The sequence below is a fragment of the Fragaria vesca genome, linkage group LG4, assembly GCF_000184155.1.
Source record: "Fragaria vesca subsp. vesca linkage group LG4, FraVesHawaii_1.0, whole genome shotgun sequence".
In the NCBI taxonomy this organism is placed as follows: Eukaryota; Viridiplantae; Streptophyta; class Magnoliopsida; order Rosales; family Rosaceae; genus Fragaria; species Fragaria vesca.
The window spans coordinates 18,973,243-18,983,613 of NC_020494.1; the positions used below are offsets into that span (position 1 = coordinate 18,973,243).

At 39.0% G+C, this 10,371-nt stretch overlaps 3 protein-coding genes across 3 annotated transcripts; 2 read left to right on the plus strand and 1 right to left on the minus strand.

Moving 5' to 3' along the window:
- Positions 1–232: 232 nt before the first annotated feature.
- LOC101313404 lies at positions 233–2,461 on the plus strand. Its single transcript, XM_004297365.1, has 4 exons — positions 233–410; positions 837–1,103; positions 1,759–1,917; positions 2,010–2,461. The coding sequence occupies exons 1-4, from the start codon at positions 408–410 to the stop codon at positions 2,241–2,243; spliced, it is 663 nt and encodes a 220-aa protein (XP_004297413.1). The 5' UTR covers positions 233–407; the 3' UTR covers positions 2,244–2,461.
- A 1,153-nt stretch (positions 2,462–3,614) lies between these two features.
- LOC101300908 lies at positions 3,615–5,392 on the plus strand. The gene is made up of 6 exons (XM_004298447.1): positions 3,615–3,620; positions 3,954–4,040; positions 4,151–4,254; positions 4,334–4,409; positions 4,541–4,627; positions 4,808–5,392. The coding sequence occupies exons 1-6, from the start codon at positions 3,615–3,617 to the stop codon at positions 5,390–5,392; spliced, it is 945 nt and encodes a 314-aa protein (XP_004298495.1).
- A 965-nt stretch (positions 5,393–6,357) lies between these two features.
- LOC101301193 (cyclin-SDS-like) lies at positions 6,358–10,211 on the minus strand. The gene is made up of 7 exons (XM_004298448.1): positions 9,189–10,211; positions 8,934–9,101; positions 7,952–8,118; positions 7,540–7,668; positions 7,142–7,319; positions 6,848–6,898; positions 6,358–6,678 (listed from the first exon to the last, which is right to left on the minus strand). The coding sequence occupies exons 1-7, from the start codon at positions 10,209–10,211 to the stop codon at positions 6,649–6,651; spliced, it is 1,746 nt and encodes a 581-aa protein (XP_004298496.1). The 3' UTR covers positions 6,358–6,648.
- Between the last annotated feature and the right edge of the window lie 160 nt (positions 10,212–10,371).

The following is a 10,371-nucleotide window of genomic DNA, read 5'->3' on the forward strand; positions in this document are numbered from 1 at the left end:
CTTACCACTCACCTTTTACAAAATTAGGGTTTGCGGCACCGGGCCCCACGCAAGAAAATACCCACTCACCTTGTTATTTTATTAATTTATTATCTGCAATAATTAGCTAAATTTACACACCGTCTGATTACGTTTGAGTTTGATCCGACGGTTAACAAGCATTAAGCTTCCCGCGGATAGTTTTGTTATTTTTTTTATTCCAATAATAATTAAGCGAGAGAGAGAGAAAATTGGAGACAGCTCTTTTATAACTTTAGTGACTACTCAAAATCTCTGTCACTTCTCATCTTCTTTTCTCAACTTTGCTCACAACCCATCTGGACTTTTCTGCAAATTCTTCATCTTTTGTCTGTTGTTGTATCAGTTACTGCAATCCCAGCAGACCCAGTTCGTTAGTGAGTTCAAGAATGGTGAGAATTTGGATGGTTGTTAAGTGTTTTTTTTTTTTATTGGATGATGTTTCATTGGTTTCTGTGCAGTAGTTTTTGGATTGTGGTTTTGATTTAGAAATGATGAAAGTTGTGATCTTTGATTGTGGGTCTTGTGTGTTTGATTGGATAGTTGTGGAATTTGGAAGTGGATTGATGCTAGGAATGTGTCAAGATTGTGTTTGTGAGATTGACTGTGTGAAGTTACATTGGTTTCTGTGCTTGAATTTTAGTTTAAACTGATGAATTTGTGATTTTGTGATTGTGGGTTTTGTGTTTTTGAAGTCCTGACAATCAAAATTGAATCTTGAATGGTGATAAAGTTTGTTGATGGATTTGGTAGTGGTGTTTATTGTTTGAAATGTTCTTGCTATTTGAAGTGGATGCGTTGGTTGTGTACTGTTGTAGGTAGGCTGTGAACTATCTAAAAAGACAAAGAAATCAGATTGGCTTGATACTCTTTTGCATAGCAAATTCTTTGGTTCCTGTGGTGTTCATCAAGATCTTCGCAAAAATGAGAAGAATGTCTTTTGCATTGACTGTAATCTCCGGCTCTGTAGGCACTGTATGAAAGCTCATTGTCACCATACAAAGCTTCAAATCTGCAAATATGTATATCATGATGTAATTCGCCTTCAAGAAATCCAGAAGCATGTCGATTGTGCTAGAATTCAGGTATCTCTCTTGCTCGTTATCTTCAATAATGGACTTCCTATCAAGTTATTGATTAGCATACTAGATGAAAATGCGTCTGGTTTGTTATTAATTGTGTATGTTTCATTGTTTCATTGTGTCTAGTAATCTATTTATATCAATATAGTCATCAGCTTAGTTACACTATGATTTTTGATCTGGCTGTCTGATGAAGCTTTCCACTCTTTTCTCTGATCATAGCATCAATCACAGATATGCTAGCTTAATTTTTTATTTCTTAAATCGATTTCAGGGTGTTGTGATTGTAAACCTTGTAATTGAAATCTTACATTAAAGTCCATCTATTTTCAGTAGTTAATGAAGTTTTCAGACGAAGGAAACATGGTTTGAAGCTTCAATTAAGAGTACAAATCAAAAGGAACAATTGATTATGTTCATTTTGAACGCACTTCAGTTTGTCAGAGTCATAAATCCATCTACTCTGTTTATCATACAGTGTTGGTCTTGCTCTTAGCTGAAATCTAGTATACTTGCTTGATCAACATCACATAGTTATGTTGTCAGGATCATTTTCTAGCCTACTTTCTTTTTCAGGTTTTTGGTTCCTCCTAAAATTACATTATACAAAAGAATTGAGTGTTCTTATCTCAAATACTGACAACTTGATGTTCTACAGACATATAAAATCAATGGTGACAAGGCTGTGCATCTAAATCCTCGTCCAATGTCCAAGGATGCCAAACCATCAACAAAAGCAAAGTTTGGTTCTGCTTGTGATGTTTGTGGGAGATATCTACAAGACATGCCAAATCGCTTCTGCTCCATTGCTTGTAAGGTAATTAAGATGGTTCCCAAATTTTAAACTCAATCCTATACTTACATTGTTCATCAATCTCAGTGATCATTCATGTGATTAAACTTTTCCAGGCCTCTGTAGAATCAGTGAAGCCTAAACACAAAAGTCAAGATTTCATCACCTTTGGAATTCCAGAATGTGGTGGTTTTTCACCTCAGGGGAATAACTGTTCGGAAACATATATGAGTGAAATGGAATCCTCTCTCTCGTCTGAGGACATGAATGTTTGGGTGAGTTCAGCCCTGAAGCCAAGGAGGCATTTGCACAAGAGGAAAGGCATCCCTCACAGGTCTCCTTTCTGTTGATCCCCAAATGAGATCCTTGATATTGTTTTTGCCCCTTTTGTCTGTCCTTGATATTCTCGGTTTATATTCAACGATTAAAACCATAAAACCACAGCTACTGTATCATCTAAGTTGCCACATTTTCTCATATAAGTGTTTGAAGTTGTACAGCATGAGATTATTCACTTCATTCTTGTGCAAATGCCTGGATGTTGATAATGTATGATTCTTTAGATTTTCTCATGGCTAATATAACTTTTACAAAGTAAAAGATCTGAAAATACTTGAAAAATGAAATGTTCCGGCTCCGGAGCACTATTGAACTATATAACTTTTCAGTTGATGCTTTGCTAAGCTATACATTGAGGGTCATATTCTTGATGGGAATGTATATCAGCCTTTTGTGTTTCTTTGTTATTGGCCGCCGGAGATTGATAGGTTTGCCACTACTGTCATGGCCCTCATGTTCCTCATGACTCATGAGTCATGGCCCTCTCACTTTAAATTACGGCAACAATTTTTGTTTATGTATTCTTATGGTTGTGGCTTGGCTGAAAGCCTGAAATATGTCATTATGTGACAAGTGTGACTAAGTGTGTTGCTGTATTGTGTACATGATGCACATGGATGAACAACTTTTGCTCTTTTATATTTGTTTGGCATGGTCATTACTCATAACCATAGGCTAATAGATTTGCGGCTTCTTGATTGGAAAAGTAGTCCATGCCCCTCGAGTATTTTGCTTTGGTCCTTTTGTTTTTGCACCAACATTTTAAAGTCACAAAATACCTTGAAATGGTACTTTACTGTTATATGCCCATTTATGTTTTACACATGTTGTTTACATAGATGAAATATGCTCTTCTTTTTCTTTTCTTTTTTTATAGTAAAGGAAAATATATTGCTAAAACAATCGCTAAAAGACAAGTTACGTCATATGTCGGGTTTTATACAATCTGTCAATAAAGTCCTACAAGCATCATGACTGTGCTCTTCTAATGAAATCATAATTGTGTATATTTTAGTGTCCATGTCACTATTCGGGTAAAAGTAAAGTCTTTGAAGATAATATAATTACAATCGACCGAATAAGTAAACGATTTTTTATGTATTATTAGTTTTTTATATGATTCTATTAAGATTATAATGAAAACTTATGAATATAAGAAGTAACTTATCTATTAAATCGAAAGAGTAAAAGAAAAATAAAAGAGAGTTGGAGTTGCTGAATTGAAAGCCCAAAATCAACAACCAAAACGCGATAAGCGAATTTACCGCCGAGAGAAAATGCAAACATAAATCCAGGAAATCAAGATCAACGAGAACAAAGAATTTACTGCAATTCTCATTGCCCTTTCAAACAAAAATTACTGCCATTCATTCTCAATCCAAATGTCGGTAAGTTTTCTCATTAGAGAACATACACATATAGTTCTCAAATTTCTTTATATTGGATCGATTGGTATTCAGACATAAATTTGATTGATTGAATATCTATTCGGTTATGGTGTTGGAGCTAATGTACATGTTTGGCTTTGTTGTTTGGAGATTATTGTTGCGTCCAACATGAATGAGGGTTTGATAAATCTTCAATTATTGAAGATGTTGCATTGCATTTATGTTGTCCTTTTCCTTTTGATTTTACAAGTCAAGATCTAAACTGCATCTCCTCCTCTTTGTTACTCTAGAGATTGTTGCTTCCATGTAATCAACCGAAATGTTTCATTGCAGGCTCCGTTGGACAATGTAAACCAGGGGATCGGAGAAGCTCCACAGTCAGCTGTCACACCGAACAGCACCACCATCAATGTTTCGGATGTGAGAAAATTACACCTTTTGTGTTACGACTATGTTCTAACTTCTAAAATGGACTAGAACATCAAAGCATATGCATAAGAATATGACTCAAACTTCATATGGTTTTAAAGGTAAAGACGATTAAAGTTGGCAACATTGCGAGAACTGTTTCCGCCAAAGAAATCAGAGATTTCTTTTCATTCTCTGGAAAAATCAAATACGTTGAAATGCAAAGGTGAACATTGTTTGTTTACATGGTGACAGTGTAACTAGCTTTCAGTCATTCTCACATTTTTGTGGTGATCTTTTGTTAGTGAAACCGAACACACCCAGCTTTCTTATGTCACCTTTAACGATGCACAAGGTGCAGATACAGCGCTTCTCCTGACGGTATGTTCATTTTTGACAATGCTGTTCATTTGTTGCTCGGAATATGTCGATGCATGACAAGGCCTGCTGCAGTAGATTGGTTCCGAATTGTTCAGTTTTACTACTAAGTGTCTTGTCTGATATCAATTCAGGGAGCCACCATAGCTAATATGCCCGTCACTATTGCACCTGCTAAGGAGTACCAGCTGCCGCCGGAAGCTCTCATCCCATCAAGCCCGGTATATCTTAAGCAATGCGTACGGTTACAATACATAAGCGACATACGTACATAAATAGTTGTACTTATCATTCAACCTTTCAGTTTTGTGATGCTTTCACATGAGTCAATTTCATGTTTGGTTTAGTCTTTGAATTGCAAGGACAAAATTGTTTCTTACTATGTGTATTCCTTTTTGTAGTTGAAAAGGCCAGCAGTAACTAGTTCTGCTGTAGAGAAGGCAGAAGATGTGGTCAGCACTATTGTTGCCAAGGGTTTCGTCTTGGGAAAGTATGCCATTAGCAAGGCAAAAGCATTCGACGAGCAGCATAACTTGTCGTCCAAGGCATCGGCCACAGTTGCTACCATTGATCAGAAGATCGGTCTGATGGAGAAGCTAAGCATGGGAAAAGATGTTGTCAATGAGAAGGTGAAACAGATGGATGAACGGTTCTTGGTCTCCGAAAAGACAAAAACTGTGTTTGCTGTTGCTGAGCAGAAGGCAAGCAGTGCAGGATCTGCTATCTTGAGCAACCCTTATGTATGGAGTGGAGCTTCGTGGGTTTCGACTGCACTGGGAGCATTTGCAAAGGCTACTGAGGATGTCACCACGAAAACCAAGGAGAAGGTTGTAAGGGCAGAGGAGGAGAAACAGCAGACCATGCTGAGGCAGAGGACATCGATCATCGATGACTATGCACAGAACCATCTTGATGAACCGTCTGGAAATGAGCCTCCAGTAGTTCAAACAAAATCTGCTGATGACACTAATACTGGACTTGTATGACTCCTTTCGATTTTTTGGTCTTGATCTTTTAATTTTTAATTTTGATTTCTCTAAAGACGAATGAAATATGTTCAATTTTCTGTATCATATATCTTCTATGTTACATACAAGGGATCATAGACTCCATAGATTGTCTGTTGTACGGCCACAGCCGTTGTTAAAGCATAAGGTCATACTTATGGTTTTAGTTGCAGTAAAATCGCTTGGCATTAGATTTGAGCTTCATATATCAGTATGAAACTATGAGGTTATGGAATCAGAGGCTAAGGCTTCACTAGATTCAGGAAAGGAAGTAAAGAAAGAGCAAGAAACTGTTTAACTTGTGCAATCATGGACATGGCTTTAGTAATTTCCAACAGAGCTAGTGCAAATGCTAATGAGACTCAAAGAATGACTGGAGAGGTTCTTGAGAGAGAAAGGCTACGCGGGATGAGTGGTAATATTGAAACTTGAACGAAAAAAAAAATGATGGTTGGACCTAGAGGAAAATGAAGAAAGGGAGCGTGGTGAAATGGTCGCTGGCTGCACCTATCCATAATCTGCTCATTAGTGAGCAAATACTTTCACCTACAAAAGGACTGGACGACAACAAAGAGGATGCACATCATGCTTACACTTTCAAATTCAAAGACGAACACCTTGCAATAAAACAAAAAGGGTACCTATTCTAGTGGGGAAAATTATAGGACATGTTAATATTCACAAATGGTTGCAGAAGAGTAAAGCTGACTCCTTTGATCGCAAAAGACATACCAGCTTTCAAAACTTTAGGTGGCATGGTTGAGATTTTAATGCCTTTATAACATAGACATGCAAAATATCACTATTTCTATCACTGAAACTAGTATCATCGCTTTACATCATAGCAAAGCAGCCAGTATATGATAGATGATACATGCTACAAAACAGCAGAACTTAAGACATCTCCTTTAAGCAAAACATAACACCGATGGAAACTTTGTTTTCGTGAACTATCTTGTAATTTTGTAATGAGTAGTCATCGAGCACTGATGAACTATTCAACACATAACAGTTTCAATCCGCCTATGGTCCTTCGCAGGCCATCAAAATGTACATACTCTGCCTACAACTTTTAAGAAATGTGTAAATCTAGCAGCAGTGTCCTATTATTGACAAAAGAATCAGATATGTTTTACCTAGAGACCAGGCCTTAGTAGAGTCATCTGGCGTGGCTTGAGGGTAAAGTCAGAAATCAGAATATTGATGTCGGGGTGCCTTTGCATCTTAGTGTGCTATTAAACAAACCTCAACAACCACTCTAGGCTCTGTTAAATATAAAAGACCATCAGGCATCTATCAACCAATTGAAAATATACTAAAGTACCAGGCATAATAGTCGATTTACAACCCTAATATCCTAGTGACTTAATTGAGAAATGAAAATGTAATAAGAGACGTCTGAATAGTTATTTTTTTTTTTTTTTTTGTCCATACCTTCAAGCATTCAGGTAGCATGAAAGCATCATCATCTGTTCTCATATGAGTCTGCAAAACCACAAGATCACATTAATGAGAATCTAGATATATTATTCATGGTAGCATAATGCCTCATATAACACTAGATACAGCATGATGTATGAAACTTAAAGAGAATTAGGTCCATGAAAAGAGAAAAATAGATACAGGCCAGTCGATGCTTTTGATACTTTTATATTAGGCAGCTCAAGTAGCTCCATTCCCACAGGCTCTTTGATTGTTGATATAGTTAAAAGTTATGTTGGTTCTTACATCCATGACTTGTTGGCGTGAAGCATCATTTCCTTCTAAAGAAGCCAGCATGACGACTGCAGCTGCAACTGTTGAGGGCCAATAACATAATTGTCCAGGGTCCGATAGCTGTAGCACTGCCAGGTACTTGGCCCTTGTCTCTACCTCTTCATCAGCTTCAGCAGCTTGCAGGTAGAACCTATACATATTTTTGAGTTGTGCATTAGTAATAGTTGTGGAATAAAGATGGCAAGAACCTCACAACCAAGAAACAATAAAGGAAGAAAAATAGATTAAACCTAATATAGATTGAAAGAACAGATAAGATCATGAGTGTCACATTATGCCATGTGTTGATTGCAACAGAAGCAGCGCCGGTTTATCTAATTTAGATGATAAACAAGTAGGCTGAGATTTACCATAAGAAGTTATAGCTGGTGGGCAGAAAGCATTGAAAGTTGAGGACCTCAAGCACTAGCCATTCCATTGCCACCACTTCACATCTGCTGTACACATTGCTTCCTACATAGAAACACTTTTCCCGCACACTGAAAAGGCGATCAGATAGGTGAAATAGAAGGCAACAATTATGAGTACTGATTTGCCTGTCTCAATTTTAATTGTTATTGTATAAGTAATTTAACAACTGTAAGCTGTGACTTTGAGCTCTGACTCCAAGCTAGTTTTCCTTCTTAATTCTTTTTCAGATAAGTAATTTACAGAAGGAACTGAATTTCCTTAATAACAAAAAATGACTAAAAGCGCCATATCATCAAGTTTATAAGGAACGAGACAAATCAGACAATATACAAAGTTTGAGAATATATGTACCTGTTGTAGGGCTGATTTTCTTCTATCCTGGTGGCCAATGTTAGACAGGCAATTCCAACAATCTGAAGTATCCTTTTGCTCTTGAAAAATCCTTTGCTTAAAAATCGGTCCAGGAGGTTCACACCTAGAAACTTGGTCTCCTGCTGTAGTCCAGTTGCAGTAGATACCTGTAGTTGTAACCCAGTCAGGCAATTTAACAAACACATTATGAGCAACACAAATGACACTCAGCTACCCACACACACACACACACACACCCACTATCTTCATGGTGGTCTCTATGTCAAAAAGTCATACTCTTACTACCCACAAAAGCAGAAAGCAGAAGCATTGCTATCATAAATTCACAGCCCAATAAGGAAATGCCTGCACCTTGAATTTGAGCATTAAATAGAAATTTATGATGGGACATAACCAAAGCACAATTACTCTCTTGGTTGCACACTGTCAGGTGCCATGTGAAACTTATGCAATTTACAGCCCCCCCCCCCCCCCAGCCAAATCCTAGCTCCAGCTATTTTTTACCATAACAATCCAATAATCAGAAAATCAATGAAATTTAAATGCCACGTGTGCCATTAATAAATCATGGCCATGTCGTCTTCAAAATAACTGTTGGATATCTCTGTAACTATGAAAGCGAAGATGGACCCGAATAAAACGAGAAAAATCGTCACCGCCTTCTCCAAACACACTTAATAAATGATATTGTATGTGGACAAGCTAAGAAGGATCCTCTACATATGGCTATTTTTCCTGCATCGCGAAGATGGCCAATAGAATAAAGGAAAAGTACTAACTGTGTGCGCTCATTCAATCAAACGTTGACGTGGCAAAATCTAAGTGGAGGCTAAAACAGTTGTAGAATATCCTCACCGTAGAGGAGTGTGTGCCACATTTAAGCCCACACACGAACACAAAAAATCAAAAAACAAAACTACGGCGATTAATTGAATCGTGTGCATATTTGATTGAAATATACCTCACAGATCCACCGGACCATGTACGACCGTTGATGATGAATCAGGCCGCCGTACTTCGTCTCGGAAGAGTAGTCCTCGGTGTAGTCACGCAGATACACTTTGAGCCTCTCTCTATTTCTCAGCATCCGATAGCTCTCTTCCACCTCATCGTCTTCGAACTTAAGAAACTAATCAAATCAAAACCACAAAATTAACGAGTAATTAACGAGTGATTATAATAAACAAATGCACAAATCAAATGTGATGAATCTTACTGTGGATTCATGCTTGTACGCTTCGTTAACGCGTGGCGCTGCGTCGAGATCTAAAGCAGTGACTGATCTCCTAAACTCTTCTCTGTATTTTTGGAGGAAGGCGAGAGTAGGTGACGGTGAGTCATCGACTGAGCCTTGCGAGAACTGGCTTCCGGAATCGATGAAAAACGACGGCGAGTAATCGGAGAAGTTGATTTCCGAGTTCTCCTCGAGAGGTTCCGAATGGAAATCCGAGAGTGTCTGACTGGAAGAGTACTCGGAGCCGTCGTCGTCGTCATAAGAGAACAGCTCGGTGCAAGCGAGATCGGAGTCCAATCCAAAGCTCTGTGGCCTTTGCTCGATAGTCGATTCCGAGTTTGAGACGGCGAAACTCTCACCGAATTCAAATTCCGGTGCTCTGTTACCGCCGTCTTTCACCGTCTTAGTCTCTGATACTGTTGCTTCCGAGCACAACTGCACGCCGGAGTTGAGTGAAATGACCTCTTGCTCCTTGAACTCCAGTGAGGCCTTATCGGACTCTGATTTGGTAACTGCTTCAGGACCTGCAGTTATCTTCGAAATTCCGCTCTGAGTCTTCAGCTTCAGCTTTCTCTCAACGAAGCCTCCAAAATCAGCTCCGGAATTAGACTCCACGCACGACGACTCAGACGCCTCAACCTCGCCGTCTCCGGCGGCCGATTTCTTCACCGCCTTTCCTCCATAGCTCGACCGAGTGACCTTCCGAGACGGTGCTTCGGTTTCGCCGAAGCTCCTCTTCTTCAAGCTCGACCTCACCTCGCTCTCCGATCCAACCGAAACTCTGCTCGACTCGCACGAAACCTCGCCGCCGAAGAACGAGCACGAGGTCGAGTTCACAGAGAAACCCGAGGCCTCACTGCGAGCATGAGCATTCGGTTTCTGAGACGAGTAGAGAATCGGAGAGATCTGAGCTCTTCTCCGGCGCGGCATCTCCGACCTGAGCTTCTTCGCAGTCGTCTTCAGGCGAGACGGCGCCGTTTCGGCTCGGATTGATCGGAATTTCATTTTGATTTTTCGAAGTTTTGAATTTCTGAGAGAGAAAAGAGTGTGAAAGGCTTTGAGATTCTGTTTTGGTTTAGAGAGAAATGGAAATGAGAGAAATATGAGTGTGAGTTTCTGCTTGGCTAAAAATGAGAGAGAGAGAGAGAGAGAGAGAGAGAGAGAG